The 25018-nt window shown below is 46.7% G+C and overlaps 11 protein-coding genes across 11 annotated transcripts; 6 read left to right on the top strand and 5 right to left on the bottom strand.

The window, feature by feature from the left end:
- Nucleotides 1–31: 31 nt before the first annotated feature.
- Nucleotides 32–1945, bottom strand: SWC3 (Swc3p; the record flags this gene model as incomplete). Its single annotated transcript, XM_018363306.1, has 1 exon — nucleotides 32–1945. The coding sequence occupies one exon, from the start codon at nucleotides 1943–1945 to the stop codon at nucleotides 32–34; it is 1914 nt and encodes a 637-aa protein (XP_018224098.1).
- Nucleotides 1946–2160: 215 nt separating this feature from the next.
- Nucleotides 2161–3345, bottom strand: CYS3 (cystathionine gamma-lyase CYS3; the record flags this gene model as incomplete). The annotated part of the gene is made up of 1 exon (XM_018363305.1): nucleotides 2161–3345. One exon carries the CDS (start codon nucleotides 3343–3345, stop codon nucleotides 2161–2163), a length of 1185 nt encoding a protein of 394 aa, XP_018224097.1.
- A 1719-nt stretch (nucleotides 3346–5064) lies between these two features.
- Nucleotides 5065–5820, top strand: SYN8 (syntaxin; the record flags this gene model as incomplete). The annotated part of the gene is made up of 1 exon (XM_018363304.1): nucleotides 5065–5820. One exon carries the CDS (start codon nucleotides 5065–5067, stop codon nucleotides 5818–5820), a length of 756 nt encoding a protein of 251 aa, XP_018224096.1.
- An 85-nt stretch (nucleotides 5821–5905) lies between these two features.
- On the top strand, nucleotides 5906–7138 carry NTG1 (bifunctional N-glycosylase/AP lyase NTG1; the record flags this gene model as incomplete). The annotated part of the gene is made up of 1 exon (XM_018363303.1): nucleotides 5906–7138. One exon carries the CDS (start codon nucleotides 5906–5908, stop codon nucleotides 7136–7138), a length of 1233 nt encoding a protein of 410 aa, XP_018224095.1.
- A 93-nt stretch (nucleotides 7139–7231) lies between these two features.
- Nucleotides 7232–9127, bottom strand: TPD3 (protein phosphatase 2A structural subunit TPD3; the record flags this gene model as incomplete). Its single annotated transcript, XM_018363302.1, has 1 exon — nucleotides 7232–9127. One exon carries the CDS (start codon nucleotides 9125–9127, stop codon nucleotides 7232–7234), a length of 1896 nt encoding a protein of 631 aa, XP_018224094.1.
- Nucleotides 9128–9704: 577 nt separating this feature from the next.
- On the bottom strand, nucleotides 9705–13757 carry PSK1 (serine/threonine protein kinase PSK1; the record flags this gene model as incomplete). The annotated part of the gene is made up of 1 exon (XM_018363301.1): nucleotides 9705–13757. The coding sequence occupies one exon, from the start codon at nucleotides 13755–13757 to the stop codon at nucleotides 9705–9707; it is 4053 nt and encodes a 1350-aa protein (XP_018224093.1).
- Nucleotides 13758–14393: 636 nt separating this feature from the next.
- Nucleotides 14394–15377, top strand: LDS1 (Lds1p; the record flags this gene model as incomplete). The annotated part of the gene is made up of 1 exon (XM_018363300.1): nucleotides 14394–15377. One exon carries the CDS (start codon nucleotides 14394–14396, stop codon nucleotides 15375–15377), a length of 984 nt encoding a protein of 327 aa, XP_018224092.1.
- Nucleotides 15378–15586: 209 nt separating this feature from the next.
- FUN30 (DNA-dependent ATPase FUN30) lies at nucleotides 15587–18967 on the bottom strand (the record flags this gene model as incomplete). The annotated part of the gene is made up of 1 exon (XM_018363299.1): nucleotides 15587–18967. The coding sequence occupies one exon, from the start codon at nucleotides 18965–18967 to the stop codon at nucleotides 15587–15589; it is 3381 nt and encodes a 1126-aa protein (XP_018224091.1).
- Nucleotides 18968–19263: 296 nt separating this feature from the next.
- ATS1 (Ats1p) lies at nucleotides 19264–20277 on the top strand (the record flags this gene model as incomplete). The annotated part of the gene is made up of 1 exon (XM_018363298.1): nucleotides 19264–20277. The coding sequence occupies one exon, from the start codon at nucleotides 19264–19266 to the stop codon at nucleotides 20275–20277; it is 1014 nt and encodes a 337-aa protein (XP_018224090.1).
- Nucleotides 20278–20512: 235 nt separating this feature from the next.
- On the top strand, nucleotides 20513–23017 carry CCR4 (CCR4-NOT core exoribonuclease subunit CCR4; the record flags this gene model as incomplete). Its single annotated transcript, XM_018363297.1, has 1 exon — nucleotides 20513–23017. The coding sequence occupies one exon, from the start codon at nucleotides 20513–20515 to the stop codon at nucleotides 23015–23017; it is 2505 nt and encodes an 834-aa protein (XP_018224089.1).
- A 364-nt stretch (nucleotides 23018–23381) lies between these two features.
- Nucleotides 23382–24965, top strand: FUN26 (nucleoside transmembrane transporter FUN26; the record flags this gene model as incomplete). Its single annotated transcript, XM_018363296.1, has 1 exon — nucleotides 23382–24965. One exon carries the CDS (start codon nucleotides 23382–23384, stop codon nucleotides 24963–24965), a length of 1584 nt encoding a protein of 527 aa, XP_018224088.1.
- Nucleotides 24966–25018: the final 53 nt, after the last annotated feature.

The following is a 25018-nucleotide window of genomic DNA, read 5'->3' as shown; positions in this document are numbered from 1 at the left end:
GACATTAAAGAAGAAAAAAAAATCGTATACCTTACCTTTTGTGCCTCTTGCTTCTCATAGTATGTTCCCATTCGTTTAGTTCATAGCGCAGGCTTTCACTTAGAGCTTCATCGTCATATCCATCCAGTTGATACCATAGATTATAACCAGACAATCTTGTACCAGTTTCCAGAATCTTTTCCATCTCTTTGACGACCTGGTCCATGGGTGAAACGCTATTTTGGATAATTTGATTGAATCTTTTATGAATCCCCGATAATTTCACAGTCATGGGGGTGTAAAGTGGGATCGGACAATCATCTTCGAAAAGAGGGTTAAACTCGGGTTCCTTCTCGGATTCCTTCTCAGATTCTTTCTCGAGTCCAGGCTCTTGCTTAGTATCATCTTCCTGTGGTTTTTTTGTTTTAGATTTCGCTTTCAATTTCAGTTTTTTGGTTTTGAATTTCTCAATCTCTTTAAGGTTATGGATGACAATCCAAGATATTAGAACCTCGCCAGTATCCTCCAGAAATTCTACTATGGATTTCTTGGGTAAGTAATACCTTGAATGAGTAAATTCCAAAAACTCCAAGACGATCTCAGCGCCATGAACGTACTTCTGTTGAAATGCGGTTAACTGCATGTCCTTATCTTCCTTTTGTGAGTGGTTTCTTCTTTTCCTTTTCGGTACGGTGGGGTTTTCTTCTTTCTTTTTCGGATCCTTTTCTTTCACATCCTCTTCTTCTTCTTCTTCTTCTGCTTTTACTTTTACTTGGGGAACATCTGCCGTTGTGTTTCCCTCTTTGGATGGCTGCTTCTTCATATCTTCATCGTTCTTTGGCTGGAGTTCGGCTGTAGTGGGTTTAGTACTTTTCACCAAAGTTATCGAGTTCAGTCGATTTGCCTCGGACACGTTTTTATCTTCAGACAGGGCTGGGGGTCGTACTACTGTAGTGGGAGAACGGTGATTGGTTAGGTTCTCTTGCACGGACCTTCTTTTGGCAATCTCGATAAACTTTTTAAATTCCTCCAGTTGGTCATTATTGGCTAGACCCTTAGCAACGGTTTCCATTAGAGTGTTTAAATTTGGATCTTCTTGAGCCATCAAGTTCAAGTTCATTATCATTCTCGGATCGTGCATGGAAGAAGGTGAGCCTTGCTTATTTTTGTTTTGCTCTTTCAGTTTTTTCAGTTCTTCCTTTCTTTTCAATCGCAGTGCCTCCTGTTCTAGTTTCTGTTTAGCTTTATTTTCCTTTTGCAGTTGTAACTTCTGTTCTTTGGCCAGTTTTTTCTGCAATTGTTGCTTTTTCCTCTCCTCCATTCTCGTTTTCTTGGCCTCTGCATCGTTCTTCCTTTTCAGTTCCTTTTCTCTTTTCCTTGAATCTTGTTCCTCCTGCCATTTTTGTTCAATTTTGTCATTCTTCAGTATGAACAACCTAACCTTGAAGCTGTGAGGTCCACCATTCATTATACAATCGCACATTTTCTGCATCTTATCTCGTATCAATGGAATACCACCGGACGTTGGGCTGTCCATTGCTGGGGCCAGCGTAGGCGTGGACGTAGCCTCGTTAATGATTCTTTTGGGTCTTCGCCAATAGAGATCAAACATTTCGCCGTGTATCCAGGTTCTCCTGGAACCGACTAGAGAGTCGTAAAGAACCCCAGAGTCCTTTACCGATAATGGATGAGTGAGCGAAGAGTTATAGTTAGGCACGTCCAGACTGCTGGGCAGGCCCGCTACTATTTCAAAGGGTCTGTTGTCCGCCAGCTTCGACCTCGAGGCGTATTCATCGTAGTCGCCACCGACTTCGTCGTACCCACCGTCACTTTCCTCCTCATCTTCTTCGCCCTCATCATCGTCTCCACGGCCACGCCTGCCCCTTTTCGATCTGGTTCTTGTCCTGGGAGCAGGCTTTTGCTCCACAGAGGATTCCTTGGACCTGGTTCTCAACACAGCAGGCATTGTCAGTTCTCCGATAGCGAGCTCCGACCATCAGGATGCGTATGCTTACAAGTACAAGTACATTTACACTTTACCAAGTACTGTAATGATATATACAACTTTTGAAAAAAAATCGTCATGTGACACGATGCGTATAGTAATAACGGATATTGAAACTATTTTATAAAAGAATAAATTCTATGTAAAACCTAGATAATTAATTGGGTGCGGCAAAGCTAGTTGCTTGCTTGCTTCAAAGCTTGTTTGATGTCGTCCAAAAGATCGTCGGTGTCTTCGATACCAACGGAGATTCTGACCAGGTCGTCAAAGACACCGGAGGCCTCTCTGGCTTCCTTTGGAATACCACCGTGGGTCATCACGGCAGGCACTTCCAATAGAGACTCGATACCACCAAGGGACTCGGCCAATGTGAATAGTCTTGTGGAGGAGGCGAACTTGGAGGCGGCTTCGGCACCACCTTTGATTCTGAAGGAGATCATACCACCACCAAGGGCGTCACGGTGTTGCTTGACAACGACGTCGTAGTTGGGGTGTGTTTTCAAACCTGGGTAGTTGACGGCGACGATGTTTTCCTTGTCGGCAGCCAAGAACTCAGCAATCTTGATGGCGCTGAGGGCAGCTTGTCTAACACGCAGATGTAGGGTCTTCAAACCTCTGTGGGTCAACCATGCGTCGAAAGGAGATGGGATGGCACCGATGGCGTTCTGCAAGAATTGCAGACGCTCGTATAGCGGCTTGCTGTTGGTGGCCAGGACACCTAGCACGACGTCGGAGTGACCGTTGATGTACTTGGTGGCGGAGTGGACGACGATGTCAGCACCGAAGTTCAATGGGTTGGAGATGTATGGCGACAAGAAGGTGTTGTCGACGACCAGGATGACGTCCTGGCTGGCGGCGTGCTTCTTGATGGCGTCGGCGACCTTCTGGATGTCGGTGACCTTCAAAGTTGGGTTGGTTGGGGTTTCGATCCAGACTAACTTGGTGTTGTCCTTAAGCAACTGAGGTAGGTCTTTCAACAGGTCGTTGGTGAACGAGGTCTCCACGCCGTGGGCGTTGGCGACCTTGGTGAAGTATCTGTGGGTACCACCGTACACGTCACCGATGGACACCGCGTGTGAGCCCTGTGGCAGCGATTGTAGGATAGTAGCGGTGGTGGCAGACCCAGAAGAGAATGCCAACCCGTATTGCGCGTTTTCCAAAGCAGCAACGGCTCTTTCCAGGTTCTCTCTGTTGGGGTTCTGGGATCTCGAGTATTCGTAAGTGCCGATTGGGTTGGCTGGAGACGACTGTTTGAAAGTGGTCGACAACGAGATGGGCTCGATGACGGACCCGTGAACGTCGACGTGTTCACCGGCGTGGATGGCCTTGGTAGCAAATTTATCAGTTTCTTGTAGAGTCATGCTTGGTATATGTGGTTGAATATGATCAATTGAGGCCTCTAAACAGCCATCTACCACGCCACCTGCTCCGATACCAGAGCATCTTCTGGCTTAAATAGACAAATTTTTCTTTTTCCTCGAGGATATTTGCCAAAAAAAAAATGTGGCGCCACAGCTGGCACAGCGCACGTGACCGGGATAATAGCAGGTGGTGGCCACGACACAAAGAGTGGCCATTGGGATTGGTAATGGTAATCGGGGGTGGCATTACGTAGCGTTACATAAGAATAAAGAGCGGTATAGAGGGCGGCGGTCACTGGGCCCACTGGTGGAAGTCGTCGTTGATCTCGGAGTCCCGCAGCGGGTTCAGGCCGGGTGCGCCGGGGAAGGAGTGGAAGTACTTGCGCAGGCCCTCGAGGTCGCTGATCTCGTTGTTCAGCCTCATGCGGTCGACGATGACCTCGAGCTTGTCGACCGGGTTGGCACGGTAGCGGTACTCGATGCCCTCGCAGGCCAGGTCCTCCGCCACGGGCTCGCCAGGGTAGCGCAGCTGCGCTGCGCTGGCGTAGCCCGTGATGCAGCTCAGCGTCTTGTTGTCGAGCTTGATGGGCACGTGGTAGTTGACGTCCGGGATCACGATGTCCATGTCGCGGCGCTCCTTGTTGATGTCGTACCACGTCTGGGTGGTGCGGTTGAGCAGGCGTGTGCGCAGGTCGGTGACCTTCTTGTGGAAGTCCTGGTGGATGAACGTCCTGGTGGCGAGCGTCTCGGTGTTGATGCATGCCAGCTCGTACTTCTGTCGCTGGTACGCCCGGTGCAGCTTGTAGTCGCGGATTGCGGCGATCTTCGAGTAGTACGCCTGCAACTCCGGATGCGAGCCCTCCAGACACATCTGCAGCTCTGTTTGCAGCCGCACCAGCTGGTTGTCGTACAGCTTCTGGCGCAATTGAGCAAACTTGTACTCGATGTTGGTGATCTCCTTGAGCGCAGTCATCCGCTGCTCCTCGACCTCAATGGGCGAGGGCATCACCGCTACGGGCGGCGCCGTGTGCTCGTGGTCGTTATCAATCTCCTCCTCGTTGTTCTCCTCCTCGTTGTCGCCCTCGTCGCCCTGCTCGTCTCTGAGGTCCACGCTCTTCTCTTTCCCGTCCACCACGGCCTTTTCCTCCTTCTCTGCCACCTTGATCTTCTTCTTCGTGTCTTCATGCTCCTCGTACACTTCCACTTCGTCCTGAAGTGGTCGTTTCACGCTGTCGCTGGGCGTCTCCTGCTTCACCAGGCTCGCCAGCTTGGGAGCGTACCTCAGCTCCGGCAGGCTGGCCAGCGACGTTTCCTCGTTGCTGTCCATCTTCTCTGTGTCTGCGTCGCTCGATATGCAGTACTCCGATAGGTTCAAATTGTGGTTTAAATCCGTGTTGAAGTCAATGTTGCTCAACACGCTCTCTTGATCGATATCTTGTTCCTTCGCCGCAGTCTGTTCACTCTCCTGTGCTGTGTGCTGACTCATCTGCCACGGGATCGATGCTTCCTCTTGCTTCTGCGTCTCCCTTTCTTTCTTGGTTGCTACACAGTTTCGAGTTTATTTTCATATTGTCCTTTGAGATAAAATTTCCAGCCCAACTTTCATCACCCGAAAGAGCAAACCATGAAGAACAGGAACAAAGGCTGGTACTTCACAATAGGGAACGGGTGGTCTAGAGGAGGGCTCGCAGGCCAAGCAGATGTGCAAGCACACACGGTATGGACGTGTTGAAGCTGGGTTACGAACTGGACCAGCTTTCTGATCTGGTCGAAGAAAGAACAAGGCTTGTGTCCGTGCTGGGCCTTGCCCCCACGGCGAACGACAATGTTGCCTTGAAACGGCAATTGGGCTCCATCCTGGAGTCGATGCAGGAGTGTGCGGCTACTGATGCGCTGGTGTCCCGGTACAATACCATCCTGGACAAGATCCCCGATCCGGGGTTGGACAGGGAGCTGTACAGGTTCCACAGGCCGGTGGTTGCCGGTGCTGAGGAGGTGTCCAAAGACTCTTTAAAGAAAGTGCGATTCAAGAACGATGACGAGCTTACGGTCACCTACAGAGACGACGACGACGATGACGACGAGCAAGATGAGGAGCCGTTTCCCTCGACGCATGCTCCTTACAAGGATGAACCCTCGCAGCCGCAGCCGCAGCTGCAACCCATGGTTTCCAACCAGGAACTTTTCATCGATCAGCAGCAACAGCTCCTAGAGCAGGACTCCCACTTGGGCACGTTGTCCCAGTCCATCGGGAGGACCCATGACATTTCCATGGACTTGAATGACGAGATCGTCTCGCAGAACGATACGCTGCTAGTGGATTTGGAGAACCTCATCGATAATAACGGCCGGAACCTGAATAGGGCTTCCCGCTCCATGCATGGCTTTAACACCTCCCGGTTCAAGGACAACGGGAATTGCGTCATCATCCTCGTACTGATACTGGTGCTCCTCTTGCTTCTGCTGGTACTATAATATTCTACCTGTTTTACGTAACTGAATTAATTTATTTTTTTTTTCATTTTTCCCTGACTTATATCATATAGCAATAATCTCCTTGATGATACATTCTATGTACGTACGTATACACTCCATAACCAAAGAATGCAAAAGGTCTGCCCCCCCATCTATGACTATTTTGAGGAAGAGACCGCTAGTGAAGACGGAATCGAAGTGTTCCCACACCACCAGTGCGAAAAAGACCAAGATCAAGCAGGAAGAGGTCGTGCCCCAACCCGTGGATATTGACTGGGTCAAATCGTTGCCGAATAAGCAATTCTTCGAATGGATCGTGGCCAGGAACGGGAATGTCCCTAACAGGTGGGCCAAACCACTGGATGCTTCAATCCTCTTCACCCCCGCCTTGACAAAGGTCCCAGACAAGTTTCCGGAAACGTACGCTAGGATGCGAGTGTTGAGGTCCCGGATTCTAGCACCTGTTGATATCGTCGGTGGCTCGTCCATCCCAGTAACCGTTGCCTTGAAATGCGGTATCTCGAAAGACCAGATATCACCCAGGGATTATAGGCTGCAAGTGCTGCTTGGCGTGATGCTATCGTCGCAGACAAAGGATGAAGTCACCGCTATGGCAATGTATAACATCGCACAATATTGCATGGACGAACTGCATTGCAGACAGGGTATCACATTAGAGGCCATTCTGCGAATTGAGGAGACCAAACTAGACGAGCTGATTCATTCTGTCGGGTTCCACACAAGAAAGGCCAAGTATATCTTGTCCACGTGCCAAATCCTGCAAGACCAGCATCTGGGTGATGTGCCGGCTACGATAGACGAACTGTTGGCCCTGCCCGGTGTGGGGCCCAAAATGGCTTATTTGACGTTACAAAAGGCATGGGGCAAAATTGAAGGTATATGCGTTGACGTACATGTAGATAGATTGACCAAGATTTGGAAATGGGTGGACCCACAAAAATGCAAGACCCCGGACCAAACAAGAATTCAATTGCAAAACTGGCTACCTAGAGGACTCTGGACAGAAATCAATGGGTTGCTTGTTGGGTTTGGACAAATAATCACCAAGTCGAGAAACGTGAGAGATTTGTTGAAATTCCTGCCACCAGAGGACCCTAGAAATTCCCTAGATTGGGACTTACAGTCTCAGTTATATAAGGAGATCCAGCATAACATCATGAGTTATCCTAAATGGGTCAAATTCTTAGAGGAGAGCCCCGAATTAAACGCAGATGCTGCTTCTTTGGACGAAGTTGATGTTAAACAAGAGGACAACCCAAGTGAACAAGATGATATTCGTGTTAAAGTAGAAGACTGATGGTAGAAACCCCGAAGGGCGGTTATTATCATGTATAGTTTATTCATTTAAGCATACTCATATGTATGCACGTATATATATATTATACCAATATCAGTTTTTCAAAATTTCTTGACATTCTGCCAAACTTTTACTAGCAAAGTATTTTACATCAACATCTTCATCTTGACATAGTGCTTCCAAAGAGGGTAAAATTGTGTTCTTAATTAATGCATCATATTTGGCCTGATCCTTACTCAAGGCCCTAACTATCACAGCGTAGGACTTAGCTACATTGAATCTGATGTTTGGAACACCGTCGTCGGCCAAGTGGGAAATAAAGGGTAATAATTGTTCGGTAACGACATCTAATGACACCACGGGCACCAAAGTGGTTAAAGCGGATAGTACTGTGAACCTGGAGACAAAATTTTCCAATAATTGTAAATCAAATTTAAGTAGTCTTGAAATGATTTCGTCGCGGCACCAATCTGATCCGAATATTTCCGTTAATCTTTTCAAGTTATTCACTGCAGCCTCTCTGATGGAGTAAACGGTATCCCATAACCATGAAAGACACAAGTCGCTCAGTTGTTGATCAAAGAATTGTACACCCAATTGTTCTGCTAGGATAGGGATATATTCGATTATGGCCATTCTAACTCTCCAGTTCACATCTTTAGCTAGCTCGGTTATGGCAGGTAGCAAAGAATCTGATAATAGCTCGATGCCTATTACATCATTGACAACTTTCAAGCTGGCAATGATATTCAGACGAACATCGGGGAACTCGTCTCTTAGCATATTTAGTAAAATCGGAAGGAAACTGTTAATCACTTGATCTTTATTTAACAACAATACGATGTCTGTAATCTTGGAAGCCAACGCAGATCTCACTGTTTCGCTTTCGTCCATACTTAAATTTTGTACAGCAGGTAAGATCTTACTCAAAATAACGGAAGGATCATTTAGAAATTTGGCGAAGCCAGAGACTTGTTTGGCTACGGCCTCTCTCACATCGCCTTCATTGTCTTCACAAAGATTCAAAAATGGTTGTATTAATTCGTCAATATATGCTTGGTTGGAAGTGAATTGTGAGGCTAGTTCAGAGAATCTATCGGCTGCCATGTAACGTACTCTCCACGCTTCATCACCGATTAATTTTACAGCAGAATTTAATAAATCTTGAGTATGAGACTCGTCACCTTTAGCGTTGAAAAACTTCAAGATCGAAATCAAACAATCCACAGCCAAAAACTTGACGGAATCTTGAGTATCGTTAATGATTTTTTGGAAGATATTGGAGATATAATCCCAATCTTCATCTGTGGATAGCCCCAAATTCTGAGTCAACAGATCGATTAAGATGGGTAGGTTTTTACCGACGGCTCTTTTCACCATTGGAGTGTCATCCTGGGCCAGTTGTAAATATAAAGCCAGGATGTTTTTCCTCAATGAATCGTCTTTGATGCGGACAATGACGGATTTGAAAAGTCCACATGCAGAAACTTTCGAAGAGAACCAATCTGCAGTGGCCAAATGCTCAATCAAAGGAACAAACTCATTGAATAGCTGCTCTTGAGATAGTTCTTGGGCCACATTGTTCAAAGAGTCTACGGCCTTTTCTCTGACCAAGGTTTCTTCAGCAGACGCCAAAATTTCTAATACTGGCAATAGGACCGTGGCGTATTGAGGCCCACCAATATAGGGAACAAACTTGCCGAGTTGTTCAGCTAGGACAGCAAACACCTCATCTTCGTCATCCTGGGCGACTTCAGTTAAAAAGGGAACTAGCTCGTTTCTTGTTCTTTCAGGACCAAGCGCTAACGCAATAGTGTCTAGCTTCTTCATTGCCTCCACTCTGTTCGCAATATCGTCATGCTTTAACTCGTCCATAAGCATAGCCAAGGGGTACAGTCCCTCGTCTGTGCCAGATTCTTTAGAACTTGCCGTTGTTGCTGTTGTTGCTGCGGGCAGTGCAGCTACCGTTGTTGATTTTGCTCCAGACATATTTCGCTCCTGTTTGACTACTCAATTATTCTTCTTCGATAATCCGATACCAGCTGATGCACTCGTCTAGATGGTTTACACGCTAATATTGTCGCTATCTATCGTCTTTCCATCTCTTCCCTTTTGGTTCCCTAACGCTTTCTCCTGTTATTCTTTCACCTTTTTTCGCTTTCCCTGCCAAAAGAGCATTCCGGGTATTTCCGTCCATGGTGATGTTTCGACAGTAATAAGCTCCTCTACATTGTCAAGGAAGGTATTGGTGGCCACTGGGGTATCGTCCAGCATAGTTTGGAGCATCAGTGGTCATTGTGTTTCCCAGCTGCTACTTATTGCAGAAAAACCTACTCGTAAAAACATTATTTGTTCATGTGGTTTGCTTTTATATTTTAGTCTTGATTAGCCGCATTTGGCATATTTATTTGTTTTTACATATATGGAATATTAGAAAGTACGAGGAAATATATATATATTATTGCTTTGTGTTTGAGTATGAGTATGTGTATGAGTATGTGTAAGTGTAAGTGTATGTGTATGTGTGTTGGTGGATGATTGAAGAGCTCGAAAAACCACCAATCCTTTAAATCACCAGCCACTTACCATTGTTAATATCGTCAATGGTGGGCCTCTTCGGTACACAACGATTCAAAATGCTCTTGATCAATTCAATACAATCTTCACTGACTTCCTCCGTGTTATTAAATTTCAAGTCACCTTCCAGTATTTCATCTATGTTATAGAAGGGGTTTTCTTTGAAGACCACGGTATACAATAGAATGCCGATAGCCCAAATATCCTGTGGCTTGCCCTCGTAGGGGTTCCCCCCCAGGACTTCAGGTGCAGCATAATCTATAGTACCCACAAACACATCAAACGGCCCACTCTTGACATATGCAGCAGACCCGAAATCGATAATCTTGACGAAGCCTTTAGAGTCCACAATCACGTTTTCGTCCTTGATATCTCTATGAACAATGCCTTGGTCGTGCAAGTGCTTTATCCCCGCCACAACTTGCTTGACTATTAGCTTGGCTTCGCATTCTGTCATGTTTGTTTTGAACTCAATCAGATCGAAAAGATCTATGCATCCTGTTTCACCATGCACGGGCGTTTCGATATAATAATAATCATCGTCTTCAAAGAAATCCAGTAACCGCAAAATATTCTCGTGCGGGTTTTTATTCAACGTGGCCATGATCTGGATCTCAGAAGGTATAGTACCTAACTTCCTGTCTCTGACCCATGTATCGACAAGAATTCTTTCTTTGAAAATCATTTTAATCACCACAATATACCTTTCTTTCTTATGGATGCACAGATCGACCTTACCGTACGCACCTTCACCCATTTTCTGCAAACTTACGAAATCTGTAAATTTCTTGACATGCTTTTCAGCACCAATATTCTTCTCAGGGGTATGCAAAAATACACTTATAGGCAGTTCTGATTTTTTCCTAGTCATTATGATACCGTCTTCATCTGTACCTAATTCTCCGATACTGTTTGCAGTGGCATTTTTCTCAACCAACGTGTTCTCCTTGAGCGGCAATAGTCCTTTTACAGAACCTTTAGAATCTGTCTCAGCTGTTAAGGATTCTACACTTGGGGATAGTGAAATTTTACTTATTATCAAAAGTTCATCGACTTTGAAATTTCCCTCTTTCACAAATTGTGATTTATCTCTTGAGTAAATTTTGGCCAGTTCTAATTTGTGTTCAATCTCAGGATCACCAACAATTATTGAACTGCTGTCCTTGTCCTCATCCAAGGGTCCTTTATCCAGTTCCGATAAAGTGGATTCAGATTGGTTTGCGGAGTCGCCCCCAATTTCGTATTTCAGTTTATTAGTTCGGTGGTCCAAATCCTCATAGGTTGACATATTGCTCAAATCCTTTAGCGTTCCCGTAGATATTCTAGATGAGGATTTTTTGGAGGAACTGGCAGAACTACTCGCACTGCTCATCAAACTTAGTTCACTCTCCTTTAGCATCTTCAGTTGTGATGGGTTCGTATTGTACTCTTCAAATACGACATCCCTGGAATGTGTCACCCAAAGTAAAGTTACTTTAGAATTCATGACACGTAGCTGGAAATCAATTTTGATTTCACAACCATCTCTATGAAGCCCATCGATACCTACCGAGGTGTAAAAGCGTTTACGATCACCCATCATCTCTGCCTGGATTTTCCTGAAAAAATGTTCCGTTAATACCAAACCTTTGTTTTTGTGAAGCGTGATATCCAATGCAGGATACTTGTCATTGATGAATTGTAAAATTTTTGGGAATGATGGGATGATTTCAGTAATGGATTTTCCGACCAACTCTGCAAAGTGATAACCAAACATATTTTTCATAATGGATTTATTAGAACTGATCAGATCTAAAGTATGAGAATCCACAATGAACAAACCAGCTTGGTAAGGTAAGCTGTGAATCTTCAGTTTTAGCTCATTTTCCAGGATAGTAGAGGAGACCGCACACGGAATATTATAAGACAAATGGTTTAAAGTAAAATATCTTGTTTCGTTAATATGACTGGAAACTCTAATGGGCATAGGCAAGAGGTCATCATCACGATCAAATACCACGCCACTCCTTACGTCCTCGATCAATTTGGCTAATGACTGACTTATATTCTTAACGTCTTGAATATCATTAGCGAACTTTACACTTTTCTTTGTTGACCGTGAGTCACCAAGTTGAGTTTCATTGCGACTGGCTAGATTAGGCTTCAAAGAGCTGTTTTCAAGAACCTGTCTCTCCAAGGAATATTCAAGTTTATTAGCAATTGGAGATGAGGCCATCTTGGATAGCGAGGCAGACGAAGGTGTTGTAGAGGAGGAAGGGGACAATAAATGTCCATCTGATAGTAACTCACATTTGTCTACAATATTTTCCACACCAAAATCATCCAGATTTAGAAGCACATCGACATAGTCACAAGGGACCTTTTCAAAAACGCAAACTAATAAGTCGTTCTTTCTTTTCGCCCAAAACGATGCCCATACTGTTTTAGATAAGCTCGATGTTTCTGGTTGAACGATACCAATAATTTCACCCGTGAAGACCATTTCTTGGCCTTCGGTGGTCAATAGCTTGTGTAAGACAAAATTTCTACTATCTGTATGAATCAAATCCATTAGGGTTAACGCGCGAATGGCATTTTGCGAAATACCAAATACTAAACATGCTAGATCATTCGCGGCTCTAAATTGCCAAGGATCTACTTGACTACATGTAAAAATCGCCTGTGGGGCAGAATTCTTTGTAGATGTGAAAGTCCTTAAAATACGACCATAGTCCTGTTGGGGCCGCATATCCGTTATCGCAGTGGTATCTCCGGAACCTGTGAATTCATCGATTTCCTCCTTCAATTCATCTGAATCTTCGGTTGAATTGCCTTCCATAAAATTATAGTGTTCAAAAAATGGTTCTGCCAGACTATCTAGCAAGGTTCTTTTCAAGTTGTCTGTCCTTTTATCGGATTCGGAATTATTCTTCTTGGGGTCTCCAAGCATTAGTTTGTTCAGATTGAACAGTGATATCATGTGCAGATCGGAAGCTCTCTCGGAAGTGTTCTTTTCCAGCGTTTCGTTGAGTAAATCCAAAAGGCTCTTCAAGTTCGCCCTTTGCTCATTTAGTGAATCTATAGAAGGTTTGTGATGGGACGGAAATGTTTCTTCTTCTGGATAAGATTTCTCATTCAACAAGCTGCTAGTGTGGTTGGTGTTGGTTTGGTCTGTAAACGGTTGTCTAAAATTCGGCCTTTCAGAGCTTATGCTGTTTCCATAGTTGCCACGGAATAATGAGCTGCTATGTCTAAGCAGCGGGTCTTGCTTGGGTAAAATGGAAGGCAAATAAGCTAAAGAGTTAGCTCTATGGAATGTCTGGGAATGAGTTGGGTCTAAATTAGGGAAAACTGGGGTGCCCTGCTGTTTGTCAGACGAAGCAGATGATACTGCCGAAGAAGAAGAGGTATTATTTACAAATGCGTTTAAAGTGGCGGAAGTCGTGTTCCAGATTTGGCTCTTGTTTCTATTCATCAGATTGTTCGCGGAAGCGGATGCCCTTGGCATACTTCTTCTACGACCGGGAAAATCCTTCAAAGGAGGCAACTCGTCCGGAGTGGGTTCCAACAGCATACTTGGGTTCTGTATTATGATTTCTAGAGATCTTTTCAAAATCCTTAATCTGACCGCTAGAGAGTTTGGCGAGAGAGGATTGTAGGAGTAGGAATGAGTAGATTCATTCGGAAGAAACTCTAGTTCTTTTATGTCTTCATCAGTTAACGGTGAAGACGCCGTGGAGTCCGCAGATGAAGACACTGTTGACAGAAGTCTCGGTTGTTCAAAATCAAGAGCAGGCGGTGATTTGGTCTTACCAAACCTGGCCAACGTGTCCTTTATGCTTCGGTCAAACCCGTCTTCTTCATTTTTATTCGGAGTGGAAACATCACTCAAAGAAGTGTCGTAGTCTCCTAATTCGTTATCGACCTGGTTCTCCTGATCCGGGCTTGGGGGTGTTTGCAAAGACGTTGCAGAGTTAACAGCACCTTTATGTGTGATCGCGTGCTTTTCCTTCAAATTAACAAAGGAATGCTCTGATATGTTGGAAGCTCCAATGTAGGGCATTACTTCTTGAGACTATACTTCTATGCAATTTAAGGGGAGAGAACAAAACAAAACTAAACAAAATGGAATGAGCTTAAAAAACAAAAACAAACAAAAAAAAGGAACGGATATGGGAATGAACAATGAAAGACTTTCGCCCAGTTGCTCTGCTTCTTTTTTAGAGTATGAAAAAACTTAGCAAAATTATCAAAATACACCTGTATTGTATCGGCGTCCGGGGATTCTAATCCAATAAAAGCGGTGGTAGACCAGAAAGGTACGAAAACGCTCGAAACAAAGAGATAAAAAAAGGGAAATAGGAAAACAATACCAGCGATTGTACTCAGTAACGTCAGTTTGCTCTTCAACGAACGCTCTGCTTTGTTTGTCGCCCTGCCCCTTGCCAAGACAACTAAATTACTTCTTACTGTTCTCACTTTCTTAAAATACCCTTGTTTTCGATTTTATTACCCGCCGCATTTTGGTCACGTGTCAAAATAAGCGACGGGATTTAGCTGGTTTTGTGACACTTGGACAGGTATATAAGATGAAGAAGAGGTCGAACCACTTGTACTCCTCTTCTTGTTGGCCATCACTCGTGATTCGGTCCGGATAGATAGGTACAGCAGCAGGAACAACTACAAAAACTACAAGAATATGAGTTTCACGGGTTCGTTAGTGTTGGCTGGTGTTGGCGGTTTGGTGTACAAGTTCACTGGGGGCCAATCGTACGAGAAGCTTCCAGCTGTCACTATTCCCTTCAATGAGTACTCAGACAAGGTCTACAAAAAACACTTCACAAAGGTAGTGGGCCGTACCAAGTACATCTTGATGAACTTCTTCAAGGATGCGTTCACTGGTGGCGCCTTCATATACCCTTTTAGGGGGTTTTTGGAGTTTAACGCCAACAAGAGCAGCTATTCGACCACAATGCTGAGTGTTTTATCGAGCTACTTAGTAATGTTTGCGCTGGTGAGCTTTGTTTATTGGGCCACCATCACGCCAATGTACACGGCATTTTTGATTGTGCTGGGTCCCATTGGTCTCTTCATTGCCATTTTGCACTCTTTTTTGCAAGCTAACGTATTCACTTTGTTGTTTATGAGACTGAGCCACTTCAACAACCATTTGGTGGAGGTTTGCCTAAAAAAGAAGGGCCTACAGCAAGATTCCCACCTGGGGAAGCCAATCAAGTACTATGTGCCTATTAATTCGGTGTATTTCTGGGCTTATTATTTCCCCTTTAAGTTGGTAAAGTACATCCTGGGGCTAGTGGTTCTTCTGGCTCTCTTATCCGTATCATTTTTCCCACTGGTGGGGCCCGTGCTTTTCCATGTTTTGATTTCTCCTTTCATTGCCCAAATTTACTTTTCAAAAGTTTTACGTTTACAAAATTTCAACAACCTACAGAGACGTGAAAACATTTATCTTCATGCAGGCCAATATGCCTCGTTTGGATTGTTGGCAGGGTTGATAGAGTCTGTGCCAGTTTTGGCAGGATTTGCCATCTCCACAAATACCATTGGTAGTGTTTTATTGAACATTGATTATCCGATGGTTCCGGAAATCGTAACCGTCGTTGAAACTAATATTGAAATTGAAACAGTACCCCAGGAGACCAATGAACAGGTAAATTATTAAACTAAGATAAGCCCAAAAAAAAACAACCTTTCTCTCGTTTACAATTCAAATCAATTAGCTATACACACACATATATGTTTCAATACTATACACTAGAAATATTAGAACTATTTGTTCTTCCTCACCACTTTAATTTACACAATATGGTTATACGGATGAGAAATACGTAATGATCTATATTATTATTTTCGTTTTATTTATTTACTTGTTTATTTATTTTCCTTTTGTTGCGAATTTTCATCGTATATTATGTCCTCCAGCATATCACTGACTTTACTTTCCATAACATCCTGCGATTTTTTATCCTCACTAATATAAGAATCCAGAGCTAGTTTGTTCTTGGCCAGTTGGTGAATTTTCTCTTCAATAGAATCCTTGGTAATCAATGTGGTTATATTGACTTCTTTGGTCTGACCCACACGATGGGCTCTATCAGCAGCTTGCCTATCGTCATGCGGATTGAAACTTTGATCAAAAATAACAACGTTATTGGCGCACACTAAGTTGATCCCGAACCCACCTGCCTTTGTAGATAAGATGAAAATCGGAATCTCTTTGTCTTCATAAAACTTATCGATCAACAGCTGTCTATCATTCACTTGGGTGGACCCATCTAGTCTCAAAAACTTATAATTTAAAGTGGATAAAACCATTTCCAAAATATCCAACACTTGAGTGAATAACGAGAAAATCAGAACTTTTTCCTGTTTATCAATGATAATAGTCTTCAGCAATTTCTTCAACGCATCGATCTTACCGGAATGCATCCATTCATTATTATGTAGTTGATATTTCGACAGTGTCTTGGGAAAGTTACAACATAATTTGTGCAATTCAAAATCGGTCATGAAACTCATATCTTCCTTGATGTATTCCCTGTTACCGTTTTCAGCATACGCAGGCTCATCCAGAATGGCGTCACTCATTTTAGCAATCATTTTGTCGTCATAAATGTTTCTGAATAGAAGTGGATGGAGGGAAGCTTTCCGGAGTGCCATTATGAGATTCTTAGAGCTCGAAGATTGTATTTTGGATCTTTCCTTAGCGTTCTTGGGCAATTCTCCATCCTTAACCATTCTTTTGTGCTCTAATACGGTTTTGATTTCCTTGTCGTAAATTTTCCTTTGTACGGGGTTCAACTCACAAAATTGGATATGCGAGTGCTTTGGTGGTAGATGCTTCAATACTTGGTCCTTGCGTCTTCTCAAAATAAACGGTTTCATCATTGTTTTCGCTCTTGTGATAGCTTCTTGCGCCAAAAGCGGGTTGTGGCTTTTGTTATCATCTGTCGTTTTGGCTCGCTGTTTAAAGATCGCATCGAATGAATCCTTCTTGGAAATGAAAAGATTGGGCATGATGAATTCCAACAGTGACATCAATTCCTTCAAGTTATTTTGTAATGGTGTACCGGTCAATAAAAGACGGAAGTTTGCACGAATTTTCATCAACTTGGCAAATCTCTCCGAAGTGGAGTTCTTCAACATATGGCCTTCATCATAGACCACCACGTTGAAGTTTCTATTCTTCAAAAACGAAACGTCGTATTTATTGCCCGCGGCTAAGTTGTACGTGGTCACAATAACGTCATACTTCCCAGAGTTTCTTTCCAAAATATCACGCAATTCTTCTCTTTCTTGCAAGGAGCCATAATAAGGCYCGATCTTCATAGCGGGACAAAATTTCTGAAACTCTCTTAACCAATTTTCTAAAGTGGAGGATGGCACAACGACCAAGTGAGGACCCGGCTCGTTGATTTGTTTCAAATATGCGAAAAATGAAATGACTTGGCACGTCTTACCCAGACCCATATCATCTGCAAGGATACATGACATCTTGTTGTGGTAGAGCAGATTCAGCCAGTTTATACCGGTTTGCTGGTAATCCTTTAGTGAGATTTCGGAGCTTAGCAGTCTTGGTTTGCCCTTGAAAAATTTGACAATCGGTTTCCGACCGTTTCTGTTTGTGGTAGAGGCCACATGTCTGTTTTTTCTCGTGGCCACGAATTCGTCATCGTCATCGTCGTCGTCATCATCGTCGCCGTATGCCACGTCTTCCTCTTCATCATTGTAGTCTTCGTCCTCCTCCTCGTAGTCGTCGTCTTCATGCTCGGATTGCGGCAACTCGTCATCAATTGCCTCTAGATCCACATCTTCTTCGTCCGACTTGACCAATGGCTCGGATGTGTTCCTGGTCCGTGTTTCTCTTTCCTCTAGTGCAGGAGTAGGTTCAGCGCTGGTCTCATCAAAGCCCTCCACCACGGCCCTGGCCGCCTCTTTATCATTGCGCTGGTCGTGTGTACCCGCAGAACCGGTACCATTGTGGCCGTCTTTATCATCATCATCATCATCATCATCATCATCGTCGTCGTCGTCTTCACCGAGATTCATCACGTCCAACTCGGAGTTATCGCCAACTTGAAGCCCCCATCTCTTCATCTGCGTGCTGACCAGATCACCGTAGGACGAACACTTTTTGATGACGGACTCAATGGCGTTGTAGCCTCTAATACTCTGGGTGATCTTGTCGAGCAACCGTTCGCTTTCGTTGGCGGTGGCCGCCGAGCGTCGTTTCCTCTTGCCTGAGGCAGCTTCTTCAGTGTCCTTATCGTTGAAGTCTGTATTCGCAAACGCATTCAGAGAGACATACGGCCTGTGAGAGACTATGAGCTGGGCCTTGCGCATCGTAGTGTCGGAAAGATCAGACAAGTCGACGATGTCGGAGTCGTTGATGAACTGCAAGACCTGTTCATCCAGGTTTATCTGCGGCGTGGACTCCATATAGTCGTCACCGCTTGCGTCGTCGTCGTCGTCGGTCATCATGCTCTCCTCCTCCTCTTCGTTATTGTCATCGGTGTGGTGGCCGTATTTGCGGTTTGCAAGCAGTTTCTCTCTTGCAGAGCCCAATTGCGTGGTGGCAGAGACCTGGGACTTGCCCTGTGGGTGCTGATCTGCTCTCACAAGCCTTCTCTTTTTGTTGTAACTCACGGGCAGCTTGCTCAGCGTCTCCGAGTCTATGTTCAAGTTATTGGGAAGTTCAAAAGTGTACTGTTTTTGGTTGATGACGTTTGAGTAACGGTCGAAAATCGACGTTTTCTGCTTGGCCACCGTGATCTTGGAGGACTTGTTGTTGTTGCCGTTACCGTGAATGGATGACAGACGGCTGGTGTTGGCCAGCGGCAGCGTCTTCCTGGCAGGCGGCGGGATCTCTGGTTTCTTGGGGGATGCGTTCTTGTTCCACGTCCAGTTCTGCCTCTGCTGCCTCAACCGTGTGAGCCGTTCCCTAGCAGAGTGCATGTTAAAGGAGTTGGACTTGAAGACAGCCTGCACCAGTGTCTGCGAAAAGTCCGGAAACTCCTTCGCCAGGTTGACTAAAGCCACCTCAGGACTCCCCGATGGCGCAGGATTCGAGATATGGGGCCCCTCGCTGGCCTCTGAGGGCTTGAACGTGAACCTGCTCCTCAAAGAGGCTACGTTGGCGTCCGGAGCCGCCGACCCCGCCTTCAGGGGAGACGACGACATCGTCTTAGTCGGAGAAGACGTCTCGGGAACCTGCACTAAGTCATCCTCATCGTTGGAATGTGAACCGTTCATGATCTGTACCGTACCGTGTTTTTTCCCTGTTTTTTCTTTAATATGGGAAATCTAGTGTCTATCTGTAGCCAAACTCACGAATCTCAAGCACTATCGCAACACCACCACTGCTCTAACGGACGTGTTGCACTGCCTGATGGGCCTTTAACCTCTCTTTCAAACTGTCAAAGTGAAAAATTCTGAAAAATTTCGCGGCGGCGGGGGTAACGCAGCCGTTTTAGCCCTTAACATACAACAGGCATCACGAAGAAGAAGCACAGAAAGGAGCTGTTGCAGGCTGCTGCAGGAGGGCAGTGATGAGCTGTGTGTATGCGTTTGGGTCCAACGGACAGGGTCAGCTGGGACTGGCGCACGACGAGGACGTGGACACGCCGCAGAGGTCCGTCCTGGCAGGTGAGAGTAAAGTGTCGAAGATAGCGTGCGGTGGGAACCACAGCGTGGTGCTGATGAGCAATGGAACTCTGGCCGGGTGTGGGGATAACAGGCGAGGTGAGCTGCAGGGCACGGCTGCCCTGCAGCAGGTGCGTGGTTGGACGCCCATCGAGGTGCCGGCGCCGGTAGTGGACGTGGCATGCGGCTGGGACACGACGGTCGTGGTCGACACACGTGGCCATGTATGGCAGCGAGGAGGCGGTTGTTACGAGTTCGAGCAGCGCCATCTGCCGGTTCTGGACCCGGCAGATGGCCGCATAGCAGTATACGGGTGCTTCCAGAACTTCGTGGTGGTGCAGGGCCCGCAAGTATACGGCTGGGGCAGCAACACCAAGTGTCAGCTGCAGGCGCGCAAGTGCCGGTCGGTGGTAGAGCCCACGCTGGTGTGCAATTTGGGGTCTGTGGCCGTGGACTACGTGGCCATGGGCAAGGACTTCCTGGTCGTGGTGGACAAGAACGGCCGCATGGCGCACGCATCCGGTCGCCTGCCCGCAGGGTTCCAGCTCGAGCAGCAAGAAGCAAGGCTCGGACTCGAGGTCCGCTGCATGTGGACCTCGATCCACGTCTGGGACAGGCGCCAGGGCACCGTGGAGTCGTTTGGCAGGGGCACGCATGCCCAGTTGTTCCCGCAAGACGCCGTGGCCGTGGGCGTGCCCATCACCAACTTCACTGCCGGCAGTGAGCATGGCATCCTGGTCACTGCCAGCCAAGAAGAGCCCCTCCACTACGACGTGCACTGCTGGGGCTGGGGAGAGCACGGCAACTGCGGCCCTCAACGAGGGTCGCAGCCTGGGCTGCAACTCGTGGGGCGGTACGCCACCAGCCCTCGCGTGTTCGGCGGGTGTGCCACCACCTGGGTCGTGCTCGACCAGTACTAAGTAGCTACATACGCCTACGTATACGTATCCCTCTCACACAACGTGCGATGAATCCCCGCCATTGTAGATCCAAGTATAGCCCTTTAGTCTTTTGTTATCATCCGTTCTTGCGAAAAACGGGCCAACAACGAAAAAATTTGAAAAAGTTTCCACCTTACAGTGAGCTGCAACGGCACAGCATAAGGAACAGCAGCAAGGGAATCTCGATCTACGTCATTCCTGCACACCTCCGCTAATGAACGATCCCTCTTTACTAGGCTATACCAACCTGGGCCCACAGCAGCAGCAACAGCCGCAGCAGCAGCAACAGCACGCCGGGCTACTGGGAAAGGGTACACCGAACACTCTGCAGCAGCAGCTGCACATGAACCAGCTCTCCGGCATGCCTCCTCCCGGGCTGATGGGCAGCAACGACGTGCACACTCCTGCTAACAACAACTCGCGCCAGTTACTCGATCAATTGGCCAACGGGAACACAAACATGCTCAATTTGAGCATGGACAACAACAACAACAACAACAACAGCAACAGCAACAACAACAATAGCAGCGGAATGGTGATGAACGCTCCCACGGCCACGGCCACGGCCAACCCTCTAGGGATGATTCCGACAGTGGGCACCCCCGTTAACCTCAACGTGAACGCCAGCAACCCTTTACTACACCCGCACTTGGATGACCCTTCGCTACTGAACAATCCCATCTGGAAGCTTCAATTGCATCTGGCTGCGGTGTCCGCACAGTCCCTGGGGCAGCCCAACATTTACGCTAGGCAAAACGCAATGAAGAAGTACCTAGCCACGCAACAGGCGCAACAGCAAGCACAACAACAGGCGCAACAACAAGCCCCGGGCCAAATCGGCCCCCCACCTCAAATCCCACCACCGGCCTTGCAGCCCACCGATTTCCAGCAGTCTCACATCGCAGAGGCCTCGAAGTCACTGGTCGACTGCACTAAGCAGGCCCTGATGGAGATGGCCGACACTCTCATCGACGGTAAGACAGCAAAGAAACAGCAGCCTACGGGGGACAGCACACCCTCTGGCACTGCAGCCAACAGCGCCGTGTCCACGCCGTTGACCCCGAAGATAGAGCTGTTTGCCAACGGCAAGGATGAGGCCAACCTGGCGCTCTTACAGCACAAAAAACTGTCCCAGTACAGCATCGATGAAGACGACGACATTGAAAACAGAATGGTCATGCCAAAGGACTCCAAATACGACGACCAGTTGTGGCACGCGCTGGACCTGTCCAACCTGCAAATCTTCAGCATCAGCCCAAACATCTTCAAGTATGATTTCCTCACAAGACTGTACTTGAACGGTAACGGCCTCACGGAACTGCCACCGGAGATTAAGCGTTTGGACAACCTGCGTGTCTTGGACTTGTCCCATAATAGGTTGACCGCGCTACCAGCGGAACTGGGCTCCTGCTTCCAGTTGAAGTACCTGTATTTCTTCGATAACATGGTCACCACGCTACCATGGGAATTCGGCAATCTGTGCAACTTGCAGTTTCTCGGTGTAGAGGGCAATCCCTTGGAGAGGCAGCTTTTGAAGATCCTCACAGAAAAATCTGTCACGGGACTGATCTTCTACCTAAGAGACAACAGACCGGAGATCACCTTACCTCACGAGCGCAGGTTCATCGAGATCAACACTGATGGGGAACCACAAAGAGAATATGACTCCTTGCAACAATCGACGGAACACTTGACCGCGGATCTGGCCAAGAGATCGTTCACCGTGCTATCGTACAACACTCTGTGCCAACACTACGCCACTCCCAAAATGTACCGTTACACGCCATCATGGGCATTGAGTTGGGATTACAGACGTAACAAGCTAAAGGAACAGATTTTGTCATACAGTAGTGACGTGTTGTGTTTACAAGAAGTCGAATCCAAGACGTTTGAAGACTACTGGGTGCCCCTGTTAGAAAAACATGGTTATACCGGTATTTTCCATGCAAAGGCAAGAGCAAAGACCATGCACTCCAAGGACTCCAAGAAAGTCGATGGGTGTTGTATTTTCTTTAAAAGAGACCAATTCAAACTGGTCAACAAAGACTCCATGGATTTCAGCGGTGCTTGGATGAAGCACAAGAAGTTTCAAAGAACAGAAGACTATTTGAACCGCGCTATGAACAAGGACAACGTCGCGCTGTTTTTGAAACTTCAGCACGTCTCCAGCGGCGATACCATTTGGGTGGTCACCACACATTTACACTGGGATCCCAAATTCAACGACGTGAAGACGTTCCAAGTGGGTGTCTTACTAGACCATCTAGAAACGTTGTTGAAAGAGGACACAACGCACAATTCCAGACAGGACATCAAGAAATCCCCCGTGCTCATTTGCGGTGACTTCAATTCGTACATCAACTCCGCCGTATACGAATTGATAAGTACAGGCCGCGTTCAAGTACACCAAGAGGGCAGCAGCAGAGATTTCGGCTACATGTCAGAGAAAAACTTCTCGCACAATTTGGCCCTAAAATCAAGCTACAACTGTATCGGAGAGCTGCCATTCACCAATTTCACACCTTCATTCACAGACGTCATTGACTACATATGGTTCTCCACGCACGCGCTAAGAGTGCGTGGGCTATTGGGCGAAGTGGACCCTGAGTACGTGGATAAGTTTATCGGGTTCCCCAATGACAAATTCCCCAGTGACCATATACCATTGCTAGCAAGGTTTGAGTTCATGAAGACGAATACAGGCAGCAGGAAAGTGTAAGTCGCATACTCGCCTCCTTCACTTCCTCTCCTTCTTTCTGTACATTACCACATTATAAAGTTGCAACGATCCCACCGGCACCACATCCTCATGTCTTCATGTTTCACCCCCCCCTCCCCTACCTTTTTCTATCCCTTTACGTTTCTATCTCTTTTATTACATACATATTTATCTATAGTATTTCTAAAACCAAAAACCGTTCAATCAATCAACAAAGCTTGCAGTTTTTGCTATATAAACATTATACTATTATTTTATTACCGTAATCAGAAATATTTTCCCGCAAGAAAAAAAAAAAACTGGAAATCTTAAAAGATGAGTGATTTACGCTACGGTGACTATCTATAATTGAATACAGGGGAGCATGCTAGATGTCAAGATGAGTTCCCGTGCTGACACTGATAACCCCAAACATTTCACCCTGGTAGCGCCTGAGCCTGCACTGGCCGATACGCATGCAGAAGAGCCACCACGTTCCAGAGAGGAGTTTGAGCCAGAGGGCAACGAACACTTGGATGACGACGGCGACGACGATTACGAAAGACAGCACTCCGTGTCCATTGAACCGCTAGACACATTGCCACTGAAGAAAAAACTACGAAACTTCTCGTACATTACCTTTTTCACGATAGGGATAGGTCTCTTGTGGCCATGGAATTGCATTCTCAGTGCGTCGCAGTACTTCAAGCACGACATTTTCAAGGACACGTCCATTTGGGCCAAGATCTTCACAAGCTCTATGATGTCCTTCTCGACCATATCCGCAATGCTGTTCAATATCTATCTGGCCAGGAGACAGTACAAGTACTCGAGAAGAGTCATGAACGGGCTTGTATGGGAAATTATCGTTTTCCTCGTCATGTGCTTCTTCACCATCCTGCATTTTCTCTTGCCCAAATGGTTCAACTTCATGTTCATCATGGGGCTCGTGGTCATCAGTTCCATGGGGACGGCCATGACACAGAATGGTATCATGGCCATAGCCAATGTCTTCGGTTCGGAGTACAGTCAAGGCGTGATGGTGGGCCAGGCCGTGGCCGGGGTGCTGCCTTCGCTGGTGCTTTTTGCCCTGTCGTTCATCGAAAACTCGTCTGTTTCCACCACGGGGGGCATTCTCCTGTACTTCTTCACGACCACGCTCGTGGTCACCGTTTGTGTTGTGATGTTCAGCGTGAGCAAGATCGGCAGGAAAGTGRCCGAGAGMTGGAACGTGGAAGATGGACGCCTCAGCGACGTCCTGGTAGGGTCCTTGCGCTCCAGCGAGGAAGAAATCCGTATTGTCGGGCGGATTGACCAGGTGGACGACGATGACGATGACGACCACGACCATGACCACGGCCACAACAACAATAGCGACGACGACGAGGGTGAAGAGCTCCAACTAAAGGTCCCCTTCGAGGTCCTGTTCGCCAAGCTAAAGTATCTGGTGCTTTCCATATTCACCACCTTCGTCGTGACGCTCGTCTTCCCCGTGTTTGCGTCTGCCACCTACGTAACGGGCCTACCCTTGACTAACGCACAGTACATCCCGCTCATCTTCACGCTGTGGAACCTGGGAGACCTGTACGGCAGGGTCATCGCCGACTGGCCCATGTTCCGTGACCAGAACTTCACCCCCCGCAAGACGTTCATCTACTCCCTGCTGCGGGTCGCCGCTATCCCGCTGTTCCTGGTGTTCACGGCCATTACCTCCTCCTCAAGTGGCAACGAGGACCGCAACGGCTCCGTCGTCGTCGACCTGTGCTACATGCTCCTGCAGTTCCTGTTCGGCGTGACCAACGGCCACGTCATCTCCATGAGCTTCATGAAGGTCCCGGAACAGCTGGACAACGACGACGAGAAGGAGGCAGCTGGTGGCTTCACCAACATCTTCGTCTCCACGGGTCTGGCTCTAGGTAGCATCCTCAGCTACGTCTTCGTCTTCGTCATCGACTCCATCATCAGATAGATACATACCTACATAGCCTCAACGCCTGACATTTACTGTCGCTGGTCGATTTA

The sequence above is a fragment of the Saccharomyces eubayanus genome, chromosome I (genome assembly GCF_001298625.1).
Source record: "Saccharomyces eubayanus strain FM1318 chromosome I, whole genome shotgun sequence".
Lineage (NCBI taxonomy): Eukaryota > Fungi > Ascomycota > Saccharomycetes > Saccharomycetales > Saccharomycetaceae > Saccharomyces > Saccharomyces eubayanus.
This window is presented reverse-complemented; position numbering and strand designations above follow the sequence as displayed.